At 50.6% G+C, this 27,742-nt stretch overlaps 1 protein-coding gene across 2 annotated transcripts; it reads left to right on the plus strand.

Annotated features, from left to right (window-relative positions):
- The first annotated feature begins 983 nt into the window (after positions 1-983).
- Rab15 (RAB15, member RAS oncogene family) lies at positions 984-26,914 on the plus strand. Of its 2 annotated transcripts, none has more exons than XM_057783038.1 (7): positions 984-1,077; positions 19,978-20,038; positions 20,845-20,905; positions 21,625-21,702; positions 22,590-22,679; positions 23,838-23,903; positions 24,085-26,914. In XM_057783038.1, exons 2-7 carry the CDS (start codon positions 19,992-19,994, stop codon positions 24,241-24,243), a joined length of 501 nt encoding a protein of 166 aa, XP_057639021.1. In that variant the 5' UTR covers positions 984-1,077; positions 19,978-19,991; the 3' UTR covers positions 24,244-26,914. The 2 variants fall into 2 exon arrangements, with proteins under 2 accessions (XP_057639021.1, XP_057639019.1); XM_057783036.1 differs by lacking the exon at positions 984-1,077 and adding an exon at positions 2,482-3,092.
- Positions 26,915-27,742: the final 828 nt, after the last annotated feature.

Consider the following 27,742-nt stretch of genomic DNA (forward strand, 5'->3'; position numbering starts at 1 on the left):
ATGCCCCAGAACTTTCTGCTCCTACTCATTCTCCTTTCCTTTCCTCTTCTTCCTTCTCTTCCTCCCTCCTTCTTCTAGTGTGTGTGTGTGTGTGTGTGTGTGTGTGTGTGTAGGTCAGAGAACATTGTATTCAAGTCAGTTTTCTCCTTCCACCTTGTGGTATCCAGGCATTGAACTCAGACTATCAGGCTTGGTGGCAAATACCTTCCCCCCCTTCCCCCTTCCCTATTCCCTCCTTCCCCCCATTCCCCACTTAGCCATCTCTCTAGCCCTTTTAAAAGGATTGTTTGTTTGCTTGCTTGTTTATTTATTTATTAGGGATTTCACTATGTCATTCTGGCTGGAACTTGACAGTAGTTTAGGCTGGCCTTGAAGTCACAGACTCTACCTCCCAAGTGCTGAGGTTATAAACAGGTGCCACCATGCCCAGTAAACACATAGCCCAGGGTGACCTCAATCCTGAAATCCTCCTGCCTCATTCTTTTGGCATTTGTTTATCTATGTGCATCACTACCGCTAATTCCCTTTATTTTTAAAGACTTGTTAATCGAGATGTATGTGCATGAGCCCCCCCTCCCCCCGTGTGTGTGTGTGTGTGTGCATAGAGAACAGATGAGAGCCTCAGATCCTCAGAAGCTGGAGTTATAGGCAGTTGTGAGCCATCCGGTGTGGGTCCTGAGAACCAAAGTCTAGTCCTCTGACAGAACAGACAGTTTTAATTACCAACCAAGTCATATCTCGCCAGCACCGCCCCCAGGTGCATTCACACAAACAAACCAGCAGTGTAAGCTACTGAATTTGAAATCAGCAGGCTATGATGAAACAGTCTCATTTCTTTTTCTTTTTTTAGGAATCCCCAATCCCGGCAGAGTCGTTCAGAAAACTCCATTCGGTTTCCTGTCTTGCCTAGAGAACACAATTTCTTTAAAAAAATCAAGTTCCCCTTTGGACTAAGAGATCTGCGTCATCTGGAATGCCGTCCTGCTTCCTGAGAGAGCAGCAAGAGAAGCCCATCCCAAAGAGAGACCGGTGTTTCCAGGGAGCAGCGGGGAAGCAGAGACAGTGCCCTTTGCACTGGTGAGTGTGTGTGTGTGTGTGGGGGGGGGGTGGATGGGATCACAGCAAAGGCCTACTCTGTTCAGTGACGATAACCTGATCATCATCTGAGGGAATATTCCTATAGCCCAGGGAGACAGAATGGTGTGTCCTCTACCTCAGGATTATGCTAAACAGAATGGTGTGTTCTCTACCTCAGGATTATGCTAAACAGAGTTCTTTCTACATGCCACCTTATTCTTAACACTCCTATAAGGTTGTTGCCCTGAATATCCTTATTTTGAGATGACGAATGTGAGAACCAGAGTCCCAAAGCCGCTGGGCAGAGCCCCCACAGCCCCCAGAGCACCCTTGAAACCCAACAAGAACGTGAAGACGAGAGATGTACCTGCGAATCTTTTAATTATGACATTTCTTTATTTTTAAATTTTATTTTGTGTGTGTGGGTGTTTTACCTACATGCCTATCTGTGCATGACATGCATGCCTGGTGCCTGCCGAGACTAGAAGAGGGCGTCGGATCCCCTGGGACTCGAGTTAAGAGGCCTGTGAGCAGTCGCGTGGGTGCTGTATGCTGTACTAAGCACTGAACCTCTGGAAGAGCAGTCAGTATTCCCAACCACTGAGCCAGCGCTCCAAGCCCACACCTGTGAGTCTTAATGGCTACTCTAGGATCTGTTCCTTAAGATCAAAGCAGCGATTGGGCTTAGGGTTTCCCCGTCTTAAATATGCATTTAAACACTTTTCTTGAAATATAGTTCATTTGAAGACAATAGACTTACCATTTTCTCTGATCTACTACAGAGAAATCCGTTTTCCATCCAATATTCAGCCTGAAACACACACACTTACACAAATAGTTGTTGCTTTTAAAAGATCAAGTAGACTAGACTTGCTCTTCCCTAATACTAGTTCTTAAGATCAGGCAATTTTCTGAACTCCAGAAAGGAATGATTTTCCTCTCCGGGCTAGCACATTTGTTAGTAGTAAACTGGGTCTCCAGAGAGGACCCTTTATTCTTGGGTACCATTTGTGTACAGAAATATTCAGTAATCTGAGATTCATCCTAACAACTTAGACCCAAAGAAGACTTTTGCAGGAAACTCCTCCATATAATTTTGCACTAGGGTTTTTAAAAATGATAAATTCATCTGTCTACCTGATGTACAGAACGGGGTCAGGGGATGTTTTTCCCGGTTTAATATAGAAATAGGGGAGGAGGAATGGCGTGTGTTTGTGGGGAAGCCAGATGGTCATGAGAGAAAATTCCACAACACACTGGAGTGTTGGTGGAGGGAAGGGCATTCCAATCCAGACCCTGATCAAGGCCTTCCAACCAGGGGCAAACCCAGGTGAGGACCTGACACCGATAAGCTGTGCCAGGGGCCAGTGCCTAGGAGGGGCAGAGCGACAAGAATCAGACTTGGGGTGGGATTCGAGGAGAAGTGTTGGGACAGGAAAGTCAAGGTTGGCGAGGTGGGTTGGGTGAGCGCTTATCCCAACTCCGCCACTCAGACGCAAACGTTTCCCTCCCCGACCCTGGCCGGGTCCCCACACACCAGGGCTTAGGATCTAAGCTGGGACCCAACCCGGACCGGCAGCGGGGTCCCTTCCCCCTCTCCCGCTGCGGCGGCGGCGGCGCTGGAGACGGACGGAGGGAGGGGCAGGGGCGGCATCCGCGGTTGTCCCCGCCCGCCACTCGCCCGCGCGAGCTTCCCCGCGCCGCGCTCCCGCCGCAGCCGCGCTTCTCCGCTCCAGCGAGCGAGCGAGCGGGCGAGGCCATCGCCGGGGCCGGGCCGCTTCCTTCTCGCCACCGCGGTGTCCTGAGGTGGGCTCCGGTCGCGATGGCAGAGGCTGAGCGGGGCTGAGCCCGCCGCCGCCCGCAACCCAAGGGGCCCTCTTGAGTCCCTGCCATGGCGAAGCAGTACGATGTGCTGTTCCGGCTGCTGCTGATTGGGGACTCCGGGGTGGGCAAGACCTGCCTGCTGTGCCGCTTCACCGACAACGAGTTCCACTCCTCACACATCTCCACCATCGGTAAGGGGCGGTGGCCCGGCGGCGCCCCATCCTCACCTCCTGGTGGTTGCTTCTTCATCCCCAGCCCGGGAGGGATTGTGCGCCCCTCAAGGTAGAGACGGTGGCGCGGGAGGCCAGGGAGAGGGAGTACACCTAGGGGTGAGAAGTCCCCTGACTGGGGCCCTGAGCCTCAGTTCCTGCAGGTAAGGGGAACATGTTGCCTACAATCAGGAATTAGGGGTGGGAGTTCAGCCTTCTAACTGGGGAGCCTTCCCATCCAACATGGTAAGACAGAGACGGGTGTAGGCCAGGATACCTTGAGCTGGGGCAACGAGACTTACAGCCAGTGAAGTGATATACCCACAGCTCCAGATGAAGGGGGGAGGAAAAGGGGATCCGGGTGGGGACCAGTCAGTAAGTCGCTAAGGTACCCTTAGTTTGGGTGAGTCGATGTGGAGCCAGGATGGGAGTGGGCAGCGGGAGACATTGGTCAATGGAACGGAGTTTCCAGGGCTGTTGTGTGGGTAAAGCCACAAGACACCTGGAGTAGGGTAGAGATACAACAGTGCATGAGGAAAAATGAAAAGGAAAATAAAAGCTAGCGGCAGTTTTGAAGGAGGGTGAAGGGAGATCGGGAATGTCCATGCAAACCAGGGGCTCAGCAAGTAGACAGGACATACCTTACACGGGAACAAAGGCCTGATGACAACCTGGCAAGGCCAGGAGGGTCACTGTTTTGAGAGTGACTCAGTGATCTTTCCTTCATGGGCAAGGGAGGGCCCTCTCTTCCAAGAGGGCTGACTTGAGAGGATTCCACCTATATCTGATTCCGGGGTACCAGGCTTGGTTGGCTCTGAAGTAGCCTTCTCATGGCTCCTGGCAGAAACAACCTGCCAGCTGTCTGGTCGTCCAGTAGGAATCCTGCAGCCTTCAGGGAGGGCCCCAGCTCTCAGCTTCCTCTTGAGGATCCCCCCACCCTCATCCCCGCTTCCTACTCCTCCCCCAGCACACACACACACACACTCCTTGCCAAGAGAAAGTAGGGTTGTTGCATAGTTGCAGTCAGGAGGAGAAGAGCCACGTGTGTAAGAGGCAAGCATTGCCAGGCCTACCTGGAGAGTTCCCTTTGGGGTAGCCTTGACTATGACTTATGCTTCTGAGCTTCAGTGTCTTGTCTATTGAATGGGTCTAATAATGAGACCTTCCTGAGATGTTGTACAGATTAAGGGAACGAGTGCGTGTAAAGCACTTAGCTTGAGCGTGACACTGGCTGAGTGCTGGTTGTCCCTCTCACTGAGCTCTTAGGGTCTCCTGATGTGCTTTGCTCTTATCAAGTCACTAGGAGCCAGAGAACAAAACGTGTCCGTATTTCTCCAGGGCACTAAAGCCAGCTCCTAAGAGATCCAGGAGCTTGCGTTGGACGACTGTTTGAATAAAAACCATTTTGGAGAGAAGGGGACAGATACAGAGCCTTGCCTGAGAGAGGATTGCCTGCCCCTCCAGAGCCCTTGAGAATGAGGCAGGTGTTGGGGAAAGTCATGAGAGAGAGGCAGGGAGTGGCTGAGGAAACCAGATGGGGTATGAGAGAGTTTGCAGGCTTGGGGACAAAGGGCAACAGGTTTCTTTATGGAAACTTGCCCCATATCTTTGACAAGGGTCTGAGTCCAGGAGCTGTTCAGCTAGCTACCTGCAGTGAACCAAGGAGTGTGTGTGTGGGGGGGAACGGGTGTGCCTGGATTTCACCAGAAGAGAAGTAGTTTGCACCCTGGAGTCTTGGTTACAAATCCTAGGAGTGACCTGGAGTTTTCCCTTTGCGGACTTGACTGGTTCCCATCACTGCAGAAGACCTGAGGACTCCTGCCTAGTGTGTAAGGAGTGAGACATATGCCCCTTCTTTGGCAGAAGAGTCAAGGAACCTCTGCTTCTAAAATGCCAGATGGCCCTGCAGAGGCTGTGCTTCCCATGAAAGAGAACCATTCTTCACCTCACACCTCTAACCTCCTAACCTTCCCCAGTCATCTTCTTCCAGCAGATAGAGCCCAGGGACCTCCCCGGAAACCCTCCAGAGTGCGCTCCTTCAGGGGCAGGGGTGAATCAGTGAGTTGCTTGGTATACTTCTATACTCCCATGCCAGCCTTGGCATATTGCCTAAAACCTTTTCCTGAGTTTGTTCTCTGCCATCAGAAGATGGCCCGGTACCCCTTTCCACATGATGCGCAAATGCCTTCGGATTCTGAAGTCCACAGAAGACAAAGAAATCTGTCATCCTTCACTCCAGCCCTTCAAATCTGCCCCACAGGGTTTCTTAAGTGCTTTCTTATTTAAAGCTGACAGAGGGAAGGCCTGTGCTTCTCCCCATCTTGGCCATGGTTTCCAGCGTTAACTACAGCTGAAGGGAAAGAATTGGATGGTCCAGAGAAGCTATTTCCTTAGGTGATTTGGAAAGTTTCCCAAGGAAGGGGCAGCCAGAAGACAAATCAAAGAACCGAGGAAATGGGGGGGGCTGCCAGCTCAGATTCATAATTTATCCATTGGGAAGACATGTGTGCCCTGTATGCAGGGCTTGGGAGATTCCATAGCGGGTGTTGATCTAGGCATCTCTCCTCGCTTGTTTTGTTTGTCTCACAAATGGAGAAAACAAGATGGTTCACTGATTGCTGCCAAGACAAGAGTGCAGATCCTTGGCTCATGTTGATATCACCTTGGCTGGTTCTTTGATAATTTCTTATTTATTCCACATAAGAGCCCTAGATGTTCCATGAGAGAGCCAGCCGGGGAGACTGAGGCACCGATGTACTCTCTCTCCATCTTTCAACCATGAAGCTAGGTCTGTGCCCCTCATTCTCCTTTCCTTGCAGTCATGCTCCGTTGCATGGTCCAGAGTGGAGCAGTCAGAGCCTTCTGTTCCTGCCTTATCCTGATAAGACTATCTCATCTGTTAACGTAATGGAGTATTCCCATGAAGGACCATGCTAGGCATTCTAGTGACATTACAGTCTGCTCTTTCCTGCCCATAGAAGTCTCTGATCTAGCTGAGGAAGCAAAGCAAGGCAATAAAGAACTACTGTCAAAATCAGATAGCATCTGCAAGCACTTTTTAGACAGAAGGGATGAACTACAGTTGAGCCACTGCTCCCAGGAAAGGTCTCAGAATCCTTCTCCACGGAAGATGTGCCAGAGGCAGCCAGTGAGAGGTGGTGGACTCGATGAGCGCTGTTGCTAATGGAGGTTAGAAAGGGAGAGGTCCCTGTGGATTCCAGGAGGCAGGGAAGGCTGAAGCTGGGCGCTGCGGAGTGGGTTGCCTGTGGGAGGGTTTCTGCAGCGGAAGGGAGCAGATGGAACAGCGTGAGCACAGATAACAGGGGTGCGAAGTGAGTGGGTGTCCATGGGACTCTGGGCAGTCTAGCTGCAGCAGAAGGGAGCTTTTAGGAGCAAGAACATTCCTCTGTTCTGCTTTTGTCTTCTAAACCATCAGTAACTTGAGGTGAGGCCAGATCATGCGCACCTTGGTCTGCTGCTGTCACGGTTAGGAGGAGCCACTTAGCTCTTTTCCACTCCTCTGGGACCAAGCGGAGGTGCCCGTGCCTTCACTTTTGTGGTTTGGTTTCCTCTCTTGAAATAGGAAGTGCCTCCAGCCAGCAGCCTGGCACTTCTGAAAGAAGTAAAGCCTATCCTGTGACCTGGGCTGTTCAATCTGACTGGGAGACCTCTTCCGTGGATGTTGGTGTTCAGGCATCTCCTTTACCGTAGCCAGGACTGTGGTGTAATGCTAGCTTGAGGGGACTTCCCAGGGGATGATGGTTCCTTGGTCCTCCTGGAGTAGACTCGCCAGTCTCTGGGCCTTTTGTTTGAAAAGCCACCCTCAGGCTTCTCCCCTTTTCCAGTGAGGAGAGGCGGCCACTTTTTCCTGGTTGGACCGGTCCAGCTGCTTCAACTCAAGGCTGTTTTCTCTGGTTGCCGCAGCCACCTGTCTTGAGAAGAAAACTGGAACAGGCTCTGACTGCCTAAGGCAGGTGCTTGTGGTGACTTGGGGGGGACAAAAGGGAGGAAGAACCAGGAGAGCTAGATCTGAGCCTGGATCTAAGCGACCTGACAGACACCAGGCAAATGTTTGGGTGCTGCGACCCCAGGATGTGCAGGTTTCTAGGCCGGGGAACTGAGAATGAAGACAGTGTCACTCTGGGAGGGTCATGGCTTTGTCAGGTTTTCGCAGATCTAGGGCAGCCTGAGACCCACCGCCCCCTACTCCGTTCCCCCAGGCCTTATAGAAAGGAGGGAAGATAAAAAGCACTTGGTAGAATGAAAACGGCACAGGCAATGACCTGCACATGCTCATTGCCTTGCCTGCCCCGAGCCCTTCAAACACTCACTTGATCTCAGCGCTTAGTTCTGCAGTTCCAAACAGCGGACAGCAGAACCTTTCTTAATGGTTGCCTGGGAGATTATAGAGGTTAATAGATACAATGTACTGGGAGAGTCCTCCATAAAATTGTAGCTCCTGTCACTCTTATTATTCCTAGCTCATACGGATGTCATGGAGATGAGTAAACAGTCGATAATGGGCAATGACGTCATCCTGCCCATCACTAGAAGGCTCAATCATTTGGATGCTATTTTGGTATGTGATCTATACACAGGTACCCATGCAGGACAGAGGTCAACCTTGGATGTCATTCCTCGGAGCATCCACCTTGGTTTTTGAGACAAGGCTCTCCCCTTGGGACCTGGGGCACACTGATTCAGCGAGGCTTGCTAGCTAGGGGAGCCCAATCTGTCTCTGACTGTTCAGCACTGGGATTCCAGGCACGCGCTGCCACACCTGGCCTTTTGCCTGGATGCTGGAGCCTGAACTCAGATTCTCAGGCTTGTGCGGTTTATGCTTTACCAACTGCGCTGTTTCCCTGGCCCCTCTGGGCACTGTTTATTGAACAACCAACCACGATGTGTCAGGTCTTACACTGACACTGGGGATACAGTGCTAAATAAATGGGCCGGAATCAGGGAGCTGTCTGCCATCCCAGGGTTGCAGGCTCAGTGTATCTTACCCCTGTTCAATACTCCTGCTCTGGTGCTGGCAGCGTCTCTGAAGGAAGAGTGTTAGTAAGGAGGTCACCCGGGAGGACAAAGGTGGCTCTGTCTCAGGCTGGGGCCCCTACCAGGTATCACTCTTTCTCAGCCATCTAGTCTCCATTCTGGTCCTTCCTCCTTTTGGCACAGGCACAGACCCAGTCCCCAGTCTCCCACCTTTCCCCCAAAGGACATCATCCCTGGAGGAACACAGCTGAGACCTGCCGAAGGCCTTGCTGACCTGCGCATCTGTACCACGCTCACAGATGTGCTGGCTCACCCACGGCTTTGAGCGCCCCATTTCTCTCTTGCCTCCCTACACCCCCTGGCTCTGCCCTTTCCTTCTCCTCCCTCTGCACAGACAATTTGGTAATGCGGTTTATAACACGGGAAGTCGATATTTGGTCATTTACCCTTCCATCCCAATTGCCAGGTCTTCTCAGAGGGCCAACTTCTGTAATCTAATACTTGTGTCTGCTTCCCCTGCTACTTTTCCTGAACAAATCTGGCTTCTCCTTGATTCGTGTGCCTGCTCGGTGAGTTCAGTCAAGGAGTGTCCAGGGCTTCCTCTACATTTGATTCCTTCTGCTGGGGAGGTAGAAGCTAATCATTCACCCTATTTTAGAAAGATGTTTAGGACAAAAGTGACTGCTGGCTCCCCTGCAGGTAACTCATTCCCTTTCAGTGCTTCCAAAGTGCCTTTGGGCAGTCCCTTCATCTCAGAATCCCCAGCAAAGGCTTCTAAAGGGACTCTCTCATGCAAGTCAAAGGGTAGAGAGTGTACACCTCCCCTGCCCAGAAGAGGGCTCTGCTTCCTCTGCACATCCCTTGAAGGAAATCTGGGACAGACTGAGGAAGCCAGATGGGGACCAGCAGGATGGGATCCGAGGGCTACCCTTCTATTACCGTTTTGATGGAGATAACTGAGAACCCTGATGGGCACCATGATCTAGAGACAGGCCAGTTGTTGGCTTTGAAATGTGCGCTATCCCTTGACCGCACTTCCTTGATTAAAATTGGTCTCTTGGCTGCTCCTTGCTTCTGGCAGATATACATCCATCCATGAATTCAGTCACTTGCTTTCCCATTTATTTTTTTTCTTGCATGTATTCAACTTCGTTGAATATTATTGAAGGAATCTCCCTTTCTGCCAGGCAACGAGAGGATGAATGGGATAAGATGCTGCTTTGCCTTCCAGGAGCTTACGGGGTCACTGGGAGCGAGGCTTCCAAACAACCAGGATGTTCCTGTGTAACAGGGATGGGATGTCTGAGTGCTTTGAACTCACCGAGTGGGGAGCCCCTCCTGAGCAGGTTGATTAAGTCCTCACAGGAGTGACATTTGAGTAGGCTCTTGAAGGCTAAGTCACTTCCTCCTGGGACAGAGGTCAGGGGAATGTGCTAGAGGAAGCAGGGTGGAAGCTATTCCCCAGCTTGTTGGGACCAGCGAGGCCACACCATATTCCTGGCTGTGTCTAGAGCATCCCTACCTTTCCACCGCTGCTGGATTTGTTAGGGTCAGAGTCTCCTTCCCTCCCCCTCCCCCCCCCGTGTGAGTGAGTGAGTATTCATGTGCCCAGATACATGTGTGAGGGTCCTCACAAGACCCAACAAGATGTAAGAGTCTGGCATGTTTTCCCTCTTTATAATAGAGGAAAGGAAAATGTTGGCCCCATTCTCTTTCTTTCCCAAGAACTGTGAGCTTGAGTTTGACCAAAACATATTCCTGCCTGCAGATAAATGCTTGTGCCTCCTCTGCCTGGAGCTTCGGTCCTTTAGCGCTCTCTGTTGTACTCCCTTGGCACTGAGACCTCAATCCAGATATCACTACCTTGAGAGAGCTCCTCTCAACAGCCACTTCTAGTGACTTGTGTCCCCTTCTCCCTCTAAGTCCCTCTGACGTCTTGACCCTCATTACCCTCTAAAATTATGATTTGGTTGGTTTCCTCAGCATCTGTCTACTCGGCTAGAATGAATGCTCTCAGAGCTCAAGGCTGTATTCGCTGCCTGCTTCAAAGCACCTCGCTTAGTTCCCAACACACAGTAAGCGTTTATGAAGTGTTTATTTGAACAAATGAATGAATACATTTTCCTAGGGGACTCTTCCGCAGGACAGTCGAAGGGTAGTATTGTGTTTTGGGGACTCGTAAGACGATGAGAAACTCAGTAGCTAGGCATGTATAGGGCTGTGAGGGGCGGGGAGGACTTCCGCAAGGGGTCACCTGTTTCTAGTAGCATCTAGCCCTTTTGCTCAGATACATTCCATAGTAGAAATCAGACATGTTAGGGAAGGAGGCAGTGGCTCCCATGATCTCCGTGTGAGAGAAGTTCTCTGGGATATACAAGTATGAGAGCCTGGTATTTTAGACTAAAGTTAGTGTTGCTTATTAGTCAGGATTCCAGGGGTAAAATGATGTCCTTCAACTCAGCCAGGCAACCGGAGTGACCTTGCTAGACCATGTCAACAGCTAGGGAGCCATGGAGTAAGAAGTTTTTTGGACTCAAGCCCTGGGACCACATATTCCTTCCAGTCTCATGAGGGTCAGTGATTGACAGGGAGACTCCCTCTACCTGATAGTAGACCCTAGGCTCCGAGGTTCCCAAAGACTGAGCCTTTATGTTTTCGAGAAAAAGAAAAGGCCTCGAGTTATGATCATGGTCTACCACTCCTTTCTAATCTTTTACTTTAAAAAAAATTTAAGAGCAGGTGAGATGACTCAGTGGGTAAAGGTGCCTGTTGCCAAGCCGGCTGACCCAAGTTTGGACGCTGAGAACACGGGGTAGAAGGAGAGAAGTGACTTCTGCAAGGTGTCACATGTGAGAGCGCACATGCACACACACAGACACACATTCATGCATGTGTGCCATGGTGCACATGGGTATTCATACACACACACAATAAGCATGTAATAAAAAATTTAATCAATTTTTACTGGTGTGTGTTAGAGGACACACAAGTGTGTGTATGTGTTTGAGCTTTAAAAAAAGAGCAGCTGGAACAGCTAGAATATCACTGTGAGACTTCCAGAATTTCCGGTGGGCAGACAACTGAGTCAGAGCCTTGAGTCCAGTACTCTGGGGGCTGAAACACAGCCTTGGAGGAAGAGGATCGGGATGCTGGCTAGACCAGGGCACCCTCTGAGGTGTCTGCTTCCTGACGCTTCCAGAGCAAGACGGTATGATGGTGGCCAATGCATTTGCCTTGAGATCTGTGTGCACCTTTCCCTCAGAACAGAAAAGTGAGGAATGGTTCCATAGAGGAGAAAGTCAGTCAGCATGTGGTCCAGGACAGAGTGAGGTAAGAGTCACCAGACAGAAAACAGGAGAAAGCAAGTGACAGGTTGGGACACAACGTCCTCATCCTTTCCCTGGAATGACTGTGCTGATGTCCTTTGTCTTGAATCCGCTCTTGGCTCAGCCTCTGAGTTCTCTGTGTGTTATTCTCAGTTATGGGGTGGCGTTATTAGTCACCTGAGGAGCTTTTTGCTCAGAGGCAGGTCTTTTTGTTTGTTTGATTTGCTTTGGTATTTTGTTTTTCTGAGAGTTCTCTGGGTAACAGCCCTGGCTGTCCCAGAATTCACTCTGTATACCTGGGTGGCCTTGAATTCACAGAGCTCCACCTGCCTCTGCCTGCCAAATGCTGAGATTAAGGGCAAAGGTATGTGCCACCACTGCCTAATGGAGAGGGAGTTTTGAGATGGGGATTACCTGATGTCTGTATGGTGTTAGCCAGCCACCTCCCCACTGATTCTGTCTCTACCAAAAACCTGTTTCAGTGTTGACCTGTTTGGTCAGGTGACCTGTTTGGAAGTGACCTCCTGATACAACCTGCAGGAACGGCATGTGCCCAGGGCATGCCAGTTTCATGCCAGCATGGAGAATGAGGGCATTCACGGGACTGACGCTTGGTAACTGGAGCCAGCATGGCCCCAGAGATTGGGTGTCTGCCTTGGGTTTCAGTTGTATTAAATTGTGCCTTATGTGGCGTCTCATTGCTAATGAAAAGGCTCAGGTCACGCTGCTGGCCCTTTAGGCTATGGTTGATCGTGGTGATAACATTTGGCATCCAGAGACAGCCCTGTTTCCACTCAAGCATGTGGCGTTGGTAGACAGGCAAACTGGCACCCGAAATTAACCCAGGAGGTGCCGGCTGGAGGGAGGCAGCTGCTGATACCCATATTAGCTTTGCCAGACTCTGGGGACCCCCTGGGTTCCACAAATGGTGGTCTTTGCTTTTTTGCTTTGCCTAGAGCTCTGCTCTGCTTCCCTTTTCCTCCCTAGCTTCCTAGAGTTCTTTCCGTTGCCCGGGCTGTGACTCCTGGTTTCTGTTCTGTTCCTCTGATGAAACACTCTAACCAACAGCAACTTGGGAGGGAAAGGTTTGTGTGGCTTACTCTTCCAGGTCACAGTCCATCACTAAGGGAATTCAGGGCAAAAACTCGACCAGGAACTGAAAGAGAAGCATGGAGGCGTGCTGACTGGCTCACCTGCTCATGCCCCGTTAGGGTTCTTACACAGCCCAGGCTTACTTACCTAGGGATGGTGTTGTCCACAGTGGGCTGGGCCCTGCCGTATCTATCACCAGCTAAGACAGACTTTTACAGACATGGCAGATCTCCACCTGAGGTTCCCTCTTCCCAGGTGACTCTAGGTTGTGTCACGTTGAAAAACAAACGAACAGACTAACCAGGACAGTTTCCATCTCTCTCTAGGGAGATTGGTGAGGTCCTCAGCTAGCATGTCATAAAGCCCTGTGCCGGATCCTGTGAGGGTTTTATCCAGTATCTCAAGCTCTTCACAGGAATCTTCGGACATTGGGATTGTCCCCCTCCACTAACAGGGGAGGAAGCCCATGGCCTGGAGAGGTTAGCCAGCCCTCCTGTGACCACGTGCTAACTAGTGATGAAGGCAGAACCAGAAAGTGAACTTTGACCACCCGTGGTGTTCTTACCGCAGTCCCTGCACACCTTTCCGAGGGCTGCCCTTGGCACCTTCAGCAGTGGGCAGGAAGAGTCCCGGTTAAGCCCTGTTGCTCTTTCTGCACCTTCGTTGCTAGATGAAAGAGCCAGCAAGCCCTTAGGATAATTTTGAAACCAAGTCAGCACCAGGCCTTGTCTCTTGCCTGGCCTGTGTTGCCCCACGTGTCGGTGCCCAGAGAAGAGCCTTGACTGTCTTTCTGGTCGCTGATGGCTGTATTATCATCACACTCTGGCCAGGCAGTCTCTGGATGGACTGGTGCTCTGTGGGTAGGGCCAATGCAGCCAGGACCCAAAAGGAAGAGAGGAGGCCTGAGGTTCCCTAGGCCACGGCCACATGGTGAGGGCAGCACCGTTCACAATCACCCTGTGCCTGGCATTGTTAGATGGCAGGAAACACGCCTCTGTACCTGATTGACAGGTACACATATGTCCTTTGTTATGCTCTCTGGGACAGGGGTTTTATTCCCAGTGATATGATTCTGTGCGAGAGGGACCTTGGCAGCCGGTGAAGGACAGACACAGCATGCAGACAGAGTTTACGTGGGGAGTTTTATTCAGAGAAACATGGGAGAAGGGAAGGGGAAGAGAGGGAGAGACCTGCTTGCTTCTTCAGAAGAACAGCAAAACGCGGGAGGGGGGAATAGGCGGAGCTTTTGCATCATAGAACCCTGGGCTGGCCAGGGTACTGCCTGAGTGCATCCTGCCAGGTGACAGACCAGCATAGTGCCTGAATCCTAACACCCAATACCATGCTTACACAAAGGCAAAGGCTTGAAAAGCAAAGCGATCAACCACAATAATAACAAAAAGTTTGAAACACAAAATACACTCTCAGGCTTTTAGGTGCTATTTACCTAGACAGGGCTTGAAGACAGCAGTAGGAGGCAGCAAAGACAGGGAACATTGTTTTGTTTTGTTTTTTTCTTTTGACTCTTCTTCCAAATGCCGTGGTTGAAGCCTCACCTACCAGCGTGGGAAGCCATTAGGCAGCGGTGAACAGTCACAGGCTGTGACTCCTTTGGAAGTCCCAAGACACTCGCAGATATCCCAAAGGAAAGTGGTGTGGCTATACAGATACTCAGAGGCTGAACTTGAAGCCCAGTCTGGACTGACTCCAACACCATGGTCTAGCACCACCAACCCCAGCTCTAGCCAGCGTGGTCCTTAGGCATCTCTGCTCCTCTCTTGCCCATGTTCTTCCTGATGTGACCTGGGTAAGCCTTCATCTGGAGGAAGCTGTCTGACTTCTTTCTTTCAAAGGGATTTCTCAAAAGTCGTGCTGTCTACACCACTCTCGAACTCCCGAGCTCCAGCAACTCTCCTGCCTCAGCTTCCCGAGTAGTTGAGACTCCAAGTGTGTGTGCTACTGTGCTGGTTCGGAGGAAGTTGGCCTGAAGTTAGTTAGTTAGCCTTCCTTGCATGCTGGCTAGGCCACCTTGTGAATCACCAGCAGAACCACCAGTGGTCGGTCAGCAGCTTCCTCTCCACAAGGAGCACCCTGCACCCAAACCTAATTCCTTGAGCATAGGCTATGGATTTGCAGCTTTAGCCAGGAAGGACACTGGCTGTGTCAGGAACCATGATGGACAGCAGCTTGCTGACACAGAAGTGATTCCATCAGGTTGATGAATTATTGGAGTCATTAAGTATCTCCAAGAACAAAGGGTTCCCTGAAGAAAGTATAGTGGATGCTAATGAGGGATGCTGTAACAGAGAACATTTGTCTGGTCATTTATTTCTGTTTTTCAAGACAGGGTTTCTCTGTGTAACCCTGGCTGTCCTGGAACTTACTCTGTATTAGGCCAGGCTGGCCTCAAACTCAGAGATCCCCCTGCCTCAGCCTCCTGAGTACTAGGATTAAGGGCATGGGCCACCACTACTGCTCAGCTTGACCAGTAATTTATAAACAACAGAAATGTATAGTTAGGGGATTATTGGGAAGTCTAAAATCAAGGTGTGAGCGGATTCATTGTCGGCTAAGGACTCCCTCTGCTGCAAAGATGGCTCTTTCTATGGCAGAAGGCAAAGGGGCTAACTGTCCAGGGGGCTCTTTATTATTATTATTATTATTATTATTATTATTATTATTATCTCTAAATGTATTCTGTTGGTATTGTTTTGCTTTATGTTTTCTGAGACAAGGTCTCACCATGTAGACTTGGTAGACCAGATTGACTTCAAATTCATCCTTCATCCACCTACCTCTGCCTGCCTATTGCTGGGATTAAAGGTGTGCACCATCCTGAGATCTCTTTTAAAAGGGACTCTAATCTCAGTTCTGAGGGCCCTTGTCGATATGATCGATTTTTCTAGCATCACTGCATTTTAGCAAATGAATGGGAGGGGAGTGTGGACACTGGGACCATAGCTACGGGCTTGCCCGTTTCCTCACTTCTGAGGGCCTCAAACTATCAGAGCAAGTGTAAACGAAGAAGCAACATGATTCCTCAGCATCAAAGAGCTGGAAGCGTCTGGATGAGTCAAGAACATCTTGGGCAGATTTTGAGACAGGTTTTTCCAGTTCTGACTCAGCTATAGGACATGAGGGCATGAATAGATTGATCTCTCCGCATCTTACAATAGCAATCTCCATACCTACGTGCTTCCCCGGGATTCTGTAGCTAAGAGACATTTTTTTTTTTTTTTTTTTTTTTGGATAAGTATTACTAAGAGCCTTGGGTGTGGTTCTGCCTGGGGATTGGTTACTTCAGCACACATAAGATCTGACAGGTCTGGGCCCCGAGAATTTGCATCTCATGAGGTTCCTGCTGCTGGTGAAATCCCATTTGTGGTGGGTTCTCAGGTTTCCAGCTCCATACTTCCAAGAGTCTTATTTGTAGAGGGAAGGTAGATGAGTCAGTAACTTCTGCTGCTGTGCTAGAACACTGTGACCAACACAGCTTAGAGAAGGAAGAGCTTATATGACTTATGATCCCAGAGGGATCAGACTCCACCATGGTCAGTAGCAGACATAATGGCTGGAGCAGAAGCTGGGGGCTCACATCTTGAACTGCAAGTAGGAAGCAGAGACCTCAGGCCTTGAAACCTCAATGCCCACACCTTCAGCAAGGCCACGCCTCCTAAGGCCTAGCCAAACAGTGCCCCCAACTGGGAACCAAGCATTCAAACATCTGAGCCTGTGGGGAACGCTGGCATTTAATTCACCATCATGGGAATGGGCACCGCAGTGAGCTGCGTGTTATGTACTCATTGTTTACGTACGCCCCACAGCACACCTTGGGAGGCAAGTGGGATTCTCATTCTAGTGATAAGAAAACGGAAACTGGGAGAAATGACTTTTCTACAGTCATGTGTTAAGTGCCCAACTCAGGATTCAGACCCGGGTCTTTCTGAATCCAGGACTGACTAATGTCTCATCCTCTACTTCCCTCTAGCTAATTTCCTGACATATGCTACACTGGTGGTTCTCAACCTGTGGGTTGCCACCCTTTGGAGGTCAAATGACCCTTACTCAGACCATTGGGAACACACAAATATTTACATTATGATTCATAACAGTAGCAAAATTACAGTTCTGAAGCAGCAATGAAAATAATTTTGTGGTGTGGGGGGGTCACCACAAAATGAGGAACTGTATTAAAGGGTCGCAGCATTAGGAAGGTTGGGAACTACTGTCCTACACAGTACTGTTAAAAATACAGTTTCCAGGCCTTAATTAAATTATGACTGGGTAGATTTAGGCCGGTTACGATACCTATATTTCTTTTTCTTTTCCTTAATTTTATTATTTATGTTTCAAGGTAGCTGCATTAAAATGAAAAAGGAAGTCTCCTGGGTGATTCTAAATTTAGCCGAGGCTCTACAAAGTACACATTGAGAGAGACTGCCCGCGCCGCCTTCCTTGGCGCTTCAGGTGCAAAGCTTTTGAGCCACGTGGCTGGCAAACTTAAGATGTGCAGGAATCTCCTGGGAGCTTCTGAAACAGACTGCGGGGTCTCACATCTTCGGGGCCCTGATTCTCCAAGTCTGAAGCAGGACCCAGGCTTCTGCCTTTCTAAATCCAAGATGATACTATAAGGCTGCAAGTCCCAGAATACACTTTGGAAACTATTGTCCTACGAGCTCCCAATCAAGGTACAATCCATGCCTCCTCTCTCCCGAGGCTTTGATACAACTCCTCTGGCTTCCCCTCACAGCTCCTGAATTCCAATCTGTGTGCAGTTTAACACTGCCTCAGGCCAGGCAGGAGTGAGCCCTGGGGTGCAGGTAGATGGACACTATCCCTTCTTCCTAAAAGATGCAAAAGCAGCCACAGGGAGGAGCTTCCTGTTAGGAGGATGAGTCTGAAGGAGGGCTCTTCTGTGAGGAAGGACGGGAGGTGGTAGACCTGAGAGGCAGGCTGTGAAGAACAGTCTGTTGAGAGTCTGCATGACGGGCACTCAGGGGCTGAAGACTTCCTAGGGAGGACAGTCGCAGGAGGACGTGGCTGAATAAGTAGCTGGCCGAGCAGCCAATAGGGCTGAGGTAGGGAAGCTTGAGTCTCCAGGGGACTCTGTCAGGCAGGAGTTTTGATTCTGTCTTGCAATGGGAAAAACAAACAAACAAAAAACCCCAACAGTCATGTAGGATAGAGCGAGAGCTGCGGTCAGCGATGGCATTGTAGACCAGGGTTCCGTTGGTAGCATGGATACAGTGGAAATTCTGGGTGTAGGAAGACATAGAGAAGGGGTGAGTACATCCATTAGAGATCCCTATTACATCTTTTATATTTAAAGAAAGAGGTGGGAAAAATTGTTCAGAAGACACGGACTATTCTTTCCCTCATACATGATTGCGTATAGATAGACCAAGCGGGAATCCTTTATTTTTCAGACACAGTAGAACAAAACTGGGCGTAGCTAGGCTGCAGTGCCATCTGTGAGGGGGAGACTGCTGGGATCCCCAGAATTGCCTAGTCTTGACTCTGGCCCATGCAGCTCTGAAGTGAGCTAATCAGGACCCAGCACTCGCTCCTGAGAGCGCCTCATCTGCTTACCCCTCCTGCCCCTTCCCACAGCTTTAGCCCCATTTCCTCCCTCCTCTCTCCCAAGGAAATTGTCTCCTTAGCACTGGAAGCCCCCCTCTCAGCAGAGCCCTTCCTTTCAAGACTCCCAGGAAACCAGAAAATGAAACAGTGAAGATTTCTCTCTTTTTACGTCTTTGACACTGTGACAGGAATCACATGGCATCTACAGGCAGGAAGCAGAAGATGAATACTCCTGCCCTGCTTGCCTTCCCATTTTTAGTCAGCCCAGGACCCCCAACCCTGAAGTGGTATCACCCACATTTGGGGTGAATCGTCCTACCTCCGTTGATACAGTCTAGAGACCCCCCTTGCAGGCACTCCTAGAGGCTTGTGATCCCAGGATCTATATTCTAGAGCCCGTCAATTTTAGCTATCACTACTGTTCCCCTGTGGAGGTCACATGCTAACACATAACTCTCCCTCAGTCCCTGCAGGAAGCAGTACAGACAGACTATGGAACCTTGATACATGCTGTGTCCACCTCAGGCAGGTTATGTGCATATGGGCCTTTGTAAGGGAAGGGACCTTGTGTTGTCGTTGCTATGCCCACACGGAGACCTGTGCAGGGCACAAAGACAACTGTCACAGATGTTCAGGAATAGTGGCAGTAAAACCATTTACCTCCCTCCTCTCCTGGGACTACTTTGAGTAGGGCATGTTCTTGCCCAGACTTGAGGGTGAGCTAGGTTCCTTTTTGGAAGAAGGTACCGTACATTGAAACAACAAGAACTTCATGATTCTTGATTACCTCCTGTGTCAGGCTCTTAGGAGAGGCCAATTCTTTATAACCATTTGTCCAAGGAGGGAGGATGCTCGCTGCTGCCTCCCACCAGGGCCAGGTGTCCCTCTCTTTCCGTCCTCTTCCTCTTCGTCACCCTTTCTCTTTCCACAGGGACGAATGCCATTTGGAAAAGTACAGCTGAGTAGGTATGAATCAGCTCAGGCAGGCGACAAATGATTCACATCTGACCGACTTGATTTAGCTCAGGTCTTCCATTCTGAAGCCTTTTCTCCCTTCTAATTAAACGATGATTGCTCTTAGTGGGAGGAGAGAGGCTGACTGTGATGTCTGTCTTTGTGGAAGCCGGGGACGGGGAGATAAGAGGCCATGCCTTGCTGCTCAGCAAAGCCCACGTGTGGCGGTAGGTGGCGGCAGTGTTGCAGATGCTGGCACCGTTGGGATGCAGCTGGTGATGGGCAGGCCACATTGTACCTTTCCCATGTTCCCCAGCTGAAGCCTGTGGATTAGGGCACCCTGTGACCTGCTGTCAGGAAATACACAAACCTGCCAGTTTACCCCATTAGATGCCACTCTTGAATCACTGGGCACACCGAGCTGGCAGAAGGCCTGGTCATCCAGGCATCTCTCTTTGTCCTGTCGGCATGCGCAGGTAAGCCTGCTGTGGCTGAGGGCGCTGACTCTTCTTGTAGTTCTCCTCAGGTGTTTCTCCTCTGGGTCCTTCAGAGCCTTGGGCAGAGAAACCCAAGACCTCGGGGCTTCCTGTGCCTTCCTGCTTCTTCCTTTCATCAGCTGACAGGCTTTGTGTACCTGCCACGCACTGCACTGGGTCAATAAGGGCTGCAGCGGAGTGTTGCGGGCCAGCGCTGTGGCTCAGGGTCTTCTTAGCAACCCGAAGATAATTTGCAATGTTCCCACTTTTCACTGCTGAGGAAATGAAAACCTCATCCAAAGCTCTAGGTACCTCTCTAGGGTCAGTTTAGAGTTAACATGTTAGACCAGGTCCTTGCTTCCGGTCAAAGCGAAAGCCCTTCCACGTGAGTGTGTTAGGCCTTCTTTGAGGGAGCCCCCTTCCTAACGTGCATGCTTTCTCCAGGTGTCGACTTTAAGATGAAGACCATCGAAGTCGACGGCATCAAAGTGCGGATACAGATTTGGTGAGTTGGGCAGCAGGAGGCCGGGAAAGGAGGGGGGACTCTGAGCTGTGCCGGAGTGTACTGTCATTTATAAAATCCTCTTAAGCTTCATCTGGGGTAACTGGGATCTCTCAGTGAAGAGTGTGATCAGAAACACCCATGCCTTGTTCTATGAACCTTGGTCTCAGCAAACTACAGGATTGATGGGAAGTCACCAAAGGAAAGGAATTAGGAGCTAGGAAAATAAGTGCTGTGGGCATCTCTCTGAGCTGGGCTTTACTCTGGAGTGGTACCACTGTGGCAGAAAGCACCACTCCCCGGGTTAGATTGGGACCGTTTTGTTGTTTTGTTTTTTCAGAATGCATGTAGTTTTTTCAGTACTACATGGTGCAGTTTCCACTTTTGGCCACCAGGGGCTGCTGTGGCTTTCTGGCCTAAAGGTCTTAGAAACCCTTACCAGTTTATGAAGCTACCTCCCAATCCTAGAATGCCATGGGAACTGCCTTTAGCGATGCCCTGGACACTGGGTGTGTGAGACATCCTCCCACCTGGCTGAGCATGGCCACAGTCGCTGAGTTCTGGAGAGCTGTGGGTCCCTCTGAGAAGAGGCCAAGGCCCTGCTGGACTTGCCTGTGCCCATATCGAGGACCAGGCCTCTCACTGCAGACTCGGTGTGTTTGGTACTCTTGGGGATTAGAGAACTATTAAGTTTTTAACCCTGAAATTCCTCAGCTTTTCCTCCTAGGGTACAGGGGATCCTAGCTCCTATGCCTCCCTCATCGTCTGTCCCCAAGGTCCCTTCTGAGGGATTGGTTTTTCTCTTGCAGGGACACAGCAGGGCAGGAGAGGTACCAGACCATCACGAAGCAGTACTATCGGCGGGCCCAGGTGAGTCACCATCTCAGGGGTAGAACTGGGAAGCTGCTCTCCACACTTCCAGTGTGGTGTTTGAGATGCCTGTGTCTCTAAACAGGGCCTGCAGATTGCCTGCTGGGTAAACCCAGCCTCTCACTCTCTGTTCTTCAGTTAGTCACAGACCACTTAGTGTAGCTGGGCTCGTCACTCTTACACACAGCCTCCACTCTTGACCCTTTACCCCAAGCCAAAGACCCAGGTCAACTCATGTGTTGCGCAGTTAAAGGACGGTTCACGAGAGCCCATGATAAAGGGCTAACAAATGCTTATTGGGGAACACTCACAGTAAGAGAGCCCCTGTGTTCCTCTGTTCTGTGGGTGCTGGGAGCTGAGAACCAAAATCCAACCACCAAAAGGAAAAAGGGCTGAGGATGCTTCCTGTTTGTGCTTATAGTACCTCAGACCCCGCCCTAATGGACTGGTATCTAAAAAGCTATTGGCTGAATGAATTCCCACAATACCTCCCCCTTCCGGCTGTAGGCTTGCAACGCCTTCCTATCTAAGAATTCCGTGAGGGGCCTACAGAGTGGCAGCTGTGGACATCTGAGGGGAAAGGAAGCGTGTCTGCATGCTGAGGAGTCCTCACTGTAGGCAGGGAAAAGGGAGAGCCGGCTGGACATATAAGGACCACCGGTCTGGCCCCATGTCTGTACACTCTACTGTGTCTGTCTCTCTCTTTTTTCCCCTCTTAGGGAATATTTTTAGTCTATGACATTAGCAGCGAGCGCTCCTACCAGCACATCATGAAGTGGGTCAGTGACGTGGATGAGGTAGGAGGTTCTGCCTCACTGATGGGAAGGGGGAAAGGCAAAACAAGGGCCCGCGGGTAAAACAAGCTCTCACGATTGGCCAACACAGTCTTGCCTTTTACGGACTTTGGATAGAGACCTTTGGATAAGCTGTGTGGAAAAAGCCGAACCTTCCCTACCCTTATGTGCGATGCCCTCTTAGGCTTCCGTAGCTGTGCCATTCTTGGACATGCATTAGTCCCAAGACTGCTTTATGGGCAGCATCTTCCTCAAAACCTCAGGCCCGAATGGAATTACAAGTCTGGGCTACTAGACCTGTCTCTGCACATGGTGGAGGAAGCCTTGGGAAACCATTTCAGCTCCTTGGGTCCCCAAACCTTGCAGTTCAGACACCATTTGTTCAATCCAACGAGGCATCTGTATTAGCATCTCCTACCCCAAGCTGTCCCTCTGACATTCTAGTCTTCATGACACTCAATTCTCAGACTCACAGTGGAAGCTGAGAAGTACAGATAGTACCAAACCCTTTATATGTTGACTTTTCCTAGTCTTGAGTACCTGTGGCAAAAAATAGAAATTAGACACAGTAAAAAATGATAGCAACAATAGCAAAATTGCAATGTGCTATAATAATATAATATAATATTTAGGAATTGTTTATTTCTGGAATTTTGCATTTAATATTTTTAGTTCAAGGCTGACTGATGGTAATTGAGATTGTGGAAAACAAAACCACAGATAAGGGTCCTAGGGCTCTTGTGTGCTGGGAGCCTGCTCTTTGTACCCAGTCAGCCTACTCTGTCCCTAGGGGTCTTGGGCTTGGTGGTTTAGAGGCCAGTGGAGACGGTATGGAGGAGCTGGGAATGAAGAGGAGCACTCCCTTAGGCCCGTTTCTGTCTTGTCCTTAGTATGCCCCGGAAGGAGTCCAGAAGATCCTCATAGGAAATAAGGCTGACGAAGAGCAGAAGCGGCAGGTGGGGAGAGAGCAAGGGCAGCAGGTACGTGAACTTGCTGGGCCTGTTCTGAGAGCGGGGACCCCTTCACCATCGTCAGGTCCTCTCATCCTTCCAATACTGGGGAGCTGAAAGTTTTGAGAGTTTGCTTTCTGATCCTCAGGAAAATGACCAGGGGTCCACATGGCAGGGGGGGGCGGGGGGGGAGGAAGACCTCTTAGGCAGCAACTCTAGCAGGTCCAAGACCCTTAAACAAGATGATGCTGTGCTCGGGATCGCACCTTTGCGGTGGAGATGAGGAAGCCGGTTGCTGACATCTCTTACAGACTCTGTGCATAGCTGATGTTTTGCATAAGGGAGGGGTCTCCCATTCCACCCCCTGCAGACCTCACTTCCTGACTCCACATGCCCGGAATGTGTGGGAATGAAGAACCCTCAGGTAGACAAGCCGTGGGGCCGAGAGGGTCAAAGCATCTCCAAGCGTGTAGGGAGACCATATTCCCATACAACAGAAAGACTGGCTGTGTGGGGCAAGAGTCATCCACCCCCTCTGAGCGCCTCTCTAGTCAATAGCATTCTATTAGTCCTTAAAATAGAATTGATTTTGGGGAGGGAGGCGCATAACAAATAATACAGTGTCATTAAAATGCAAAAGTGGAGGCAAACCCTACAAGACTAAGAGTTTTTATTGAGCAGGACCCATGTGGCACCGTGGTAAGTGCTCTTAGCTGTGTGACCCATTTAATCGTTCACTAGCCCTTGATGCAGACACTGTCATCCGCTTTAATAGAGAATGGCACTGGGGCTTGGAGGGAATGGTCATAGAAACTCGTTCTGGGTTTCACGGTGCCTGGGTGGCAGCTTGGCACCTAGACTGGCTTCGTTGCACTCAGAGCCCGTGTTTCTCATTTAGATGCCATATGCTGTTGTCTTTGTGTCGTGATATAGCTGTGTGTGGGAGGGGGGTATATGCATGTGTGTGTATGCATGTGCGTGTTGAGACTTCGGTGAAATAGGTATATTGGTGGAGCATCTTATCCCATCCTCTGCCAGCTTGGGTCTTAAGAGAGAGCCCCCACTGTCCCATGCGAGTCATCATGTCACTGTGGCACACACTGAGAGCACGATGGCAGCGGCACAAACCAGGTGGCACGGGCCTCCTTCCCTCACTGCCTCTCTTTCAGAAATGCCCTTGTCTTGCAGCTGGCTAAGGAGTATGGCATGGACTTCTACGAAACAAGTGCCTGCACCAACCTCAACATCAAAGAGGTGAGAACACCGGGGACTGCTACCCTCTCTCTGGCTGAGCCCAGAAGACAGGGATGGGGAGAAGAGGTGGCAAATAGGAGCCAAGATAAGATGGGAGACCCCTTCCACCTTGGGCCGTGGTGGGGTTACCAGAAGCAGAGAATGGAGACACTGGACTAACTTGTGCTCCTCGGCTTCCCAGTCCTTCACTCGTCTGACGGAGCTGGTGCTGCAGGCCCACAGGAAAGAGCTGGATGGTCTCCGAACACGTACCAGCAATGAGCTAGCATTGGCAGAACTGGAGGAAGAAGAAGGCAAACCTGAGGGCCCAGCGAACTCTTCAAAGACCTGCTGGTGCTGAGGATCCTGTGTGGAATCCCCCCGCGACTCCCTTCCCTCAGGAGGCCCGTGGAAGCAGGGGAGCCTGGGCTTTGCCTACTGCTGTCCTTTCTTTGATGACCCTGTTGAAAATCAGTAGCTGCTGCACTCCTGCCTGGCCCCGTGAGCAGCTCTGCTGTGGCCTCTGAGCAGCCTGTGCCCCCAGCCCCTCCTGGAATGGTGACCTTCAGCCTGTTTCCCAGCCACAGGCCCGCTGTGATCCCAGAATGTGCTGTGACCATCTCGCCACCCCACGCTCCTGGGACAATGGTCAAGGCTGGAGTCAAGGTCACTTAAAGACTCATTTCTTAGTGCATCTCGAGTACTCTGCTTTTTCTCTTCTTTCTACTCTTCCTCCACCCACTTCCCTCCAGTGTATTTGGCATCCCTGTCTCTTTTCCTCCTTTGCCTGTGTGTCCCGCTGTGTGGCTGCTATTGCAGGTCCTCCCTCCCTCCCTCCCTCCCTCCCTCCCTCCCTCCCTCCCTCCTTCCCTCCCTCTCTCCTCCCTCCCTTCTTTCCTTTTCCTTCCTTCCTGACTCTGGCTAAGGGAATGGACCCAGGCTCTGCCCCAGGGAGGATGAGCCACCCTGCTCTGGGGTGAGCTGAAGGGCTATGGGTGCTGCTTCTTCCCCCTCCCCACCGCCCCTCCTTGTGCCACGGGCTGCCTCCCCAGTGACCTGGGAAAGTAGACCACTGAGATAGGAAGAAAACACTACCTGGTGGGCCTCAGGCCTGGGCTGGCTTCCTCTGCCTTCGCTTTTTGCCTGGCTTTGTACAGGCCTCTGTGAGGAACTGGGTCTCTGTGAGCAGAGAAAAAACCAAAAGGATGAGGAGTGGCAGGGACAAGTCATCTCTATTCTACCTCCCGTGCAGCGAGTACCTGGCCTCTTCATCTAGATTCCCGAATTTAAAGATGAGGATCAAGGCCTGAGGACACTAAGGGGCAGGGGCAGTCCTGGGGTCAGACACTGCATGGTCAGCCATTAACTCTAGACAAAGGTTAAAGCAGTTGTGAAGGGCTTGCTCCTAGATAGAAAGGTTAGGACAAGGGCAGAGCGCGCTGCAGGAAACGGATTGTAGCAGCAGCGGGGGACCTCTTGTGTAAGACTATTTCCCCAGACTCCCCGGCAAAGGTGAGTCTTTTACTGAACCCAGCCTTCAGAAGTTAAGATTTTCCTGGGTCCCAGAGTCTGTGGGCAATAGGTCTTAAAACGTGGGGAGAGAGAGCAGCCAAGGACCGAAGTACTTGGTGCCGGTCTGCCTTCCAAGATTCCCTCCTCTTGCCCTCTCACTGGTAAGTAGGCTTGTAGCATTGCCAACTGCCGAGTAGCTACCAAGGGAGGAAAAAGGATGCTCTCCTCCAGAGGTCCATGCTCAGGAAGTTTCTTTAACTCCCTGTGGTCCAAGGATAGCTTGAAGGAGGCCCCTACAAGAAGCAAAAGCCCACGCTAGGGGTCGTCCTCACATTCCCCAAGGTGGGAGGAGCTCAGGTAAGAGAATAGTCCCAAGATGCACTGCGTGGCTGGGGCTGGATCCAAAGCAAAAACAAAAACAAATCTGGGCCCTGACTGAGCTTTTACCAACCAAGGACCTTTCAAATCCAGGGCGCAGATGTGAAGATAAAGGGCCCCACACCCTTTCAGTCCTCCAGGAAGGGAGATGGGGATGGACTCACGGGAAATTTCTTCCTGACTTAGCAAACTAGGAAACGGGGCAGCAGGAGAGGGCAGCTCAGGCTTTCTGTGGAATTGTTCATTGAGGAAGGTAGGGAGCTGGCTCTAAGACTGGACCATGACTGACTGGGTGGCTCCTTTGGGGACTGACTCCTGGGTAGCAAGATTTAGGTAGCATCACACAGCAGGTGGACAGGCCTGCCTTCAGCCAGGGGTCTGAGAGAATTTACACAGGGCACTGGTTCTAACCTCTGGCAAGCATCACTGTCTTGCTATCCTAGCACCTCAAGAAAGAACTTGATTCCACGACCCTCAGGGTTCTGAAAGGGAAAACATGGGGTTGGGTTCTGTGGACTCTGATGTATGGCAGAAGGATAGCTGAGATTCTGGAGTGCATCTGTGGTCACTCCATTCCTGAATTTGCCTCACCCCACCTGCTATTCTGGGTGGCTTGGGCTGTGTCATTGGCCCTGACTGTTCGGCAGGCTTGCCTGGCCTGTCTGCGCATGAGAGATCAATTCACCCTGGTCCACAGCCTGAGCCCCCTATCTCCCTGTGACAGGTGAACTTCTTCTTCTTCTTCTTCTTCTTCTTCTTCTTCTTCTTCTTCTTCTTCTTCTTCTTCTTCTTCTTCTTCTTCTTCTTCTTCTTCTTCTTCTTCTTCCTCCTCCTCCTCCTCCTCCTCCTCCTCCTCCTCCTCCTCCTTCTTCTTTTTCTTCTTCTTCTTTTTTTGGTTTTTCAAGACAGGGTTTCTCTGTAGCTTTGGAGCCTGACCTGGAACTAGCTCTGTAAAGGAGGCTGGTCTCGAACTCACAGAGATCCGCCTGTCTCTGCCTACTGAATGCTGGGATTAAAGACGTGCGCCACCACCGCCCGGCTGTGATGAGTGAACTTTGTGTACTGTGTCTTGGGTCCATTATATGAATTGTGAGCAGGATTCATCTATTTTAAACACAAATGTTTACAAAAATAAAGAATATTTCCAACCACACATGTGTGCACCTATGAATCTCCAGGAGAAGGTGTTATTGAGATCTTGGTAGTGACAGGGGAGGCAGAGTGAAGGACAGAATCTCAAAGCCACAGCAAGATGCCAACGGAAGTGGTGGGCTTGGTCCATCTTCCCTAGTGACACCTGCAGAAGAGCCTGAAGCAAACCCCCACTGCCCCGCTGTGAGTTTACAGGAGCAGGGTGAGGAGGAGGAGGCTGAAGACCAGAATGGTGGCCCTCTGTTGTGGATGGATCAGGAAGGCCCTTCCTGAAGGCATGAGGAAGGGCTGGCTAATGTTTCACAGACTTGTCATTGGATACCCCATGGGGCAGATGCAGGTTGGATCATGGGAAAAGGTGTTAGGGATGTGGAGATACAGAGATAAATGATGGGAGTGTGGGTAGAAGGAAAGAATAAAACAGCAGGGCAGTGGTTGTCCTAAATCTCCACTTGAGAGAGTGCTTGCCATACTCCTGGGCAGTCACTATGTCGGGGGAGTGGTTATCTTTATGAATTCAACAGGTAGAGCAGGTTCTCAGCGAGCTTTGAAGACTAGACAAAGGGCTAAGAAAAAAACCAGTTATGACTAAAATCCAGTGCCTTGGACTTTCTTGATTTAGAGTCTAAATGGAAAAACTTTGGAATATCTATCTAGAAAAATCTTAATAAGCAATTCTCTTGCAGTCAGAACCGAGAACCACCCACCTAGGCTTTTCTGCCTACTAAGACTTAGAACAATTGCTCTGGTACAGAAAGCCGCAGGGAAGACTTTGTTAGTGCCTGCCCAAAGTTAAAAGCTTTTGGAAAGTGGGGGCA

The sequence above is a fragment of the Chionomys nivalis genome, chromosome 10 (genome assembly GCF_950005125.1).
Source record: "Chionomys nivalis chromosome 10, mChiNiv1.1, whole genome shotgun sequence".
In the NCBI taxonomy this organism is placed as follows: domain Eukaryota; kingdom Metazoa; phylum Chordata; class Mammalia; order Rodentia; family Cricetidae; genus Chionomys; species Chionomys nivalis.

Bases quoted from the DNA above. Each gene is read 5' to 3' on its own strand.
- Rab15 (XM_057783036.1), top strand. From the start codon at position 2,969: ATGGCGAAGCAGTACGATGTGCTGTTCCGGCTGCTGCTGATTGGGGAC. The intron at 3,093-19,977 runs GTAAGGGGCGGT...TGCTTTCTCCAG, and splicing joins CTCACACATCTCCACCATCG to GTGTCGACTTTAAGATGAAG. The intron at 22,680-23,837 runs GTACGTGAACTT...CTTGTCTTGCAG, and splicing joins GGAGAGAGCAAGGGCAGCAG to CTGGCTAAGGAGTATGGCAT.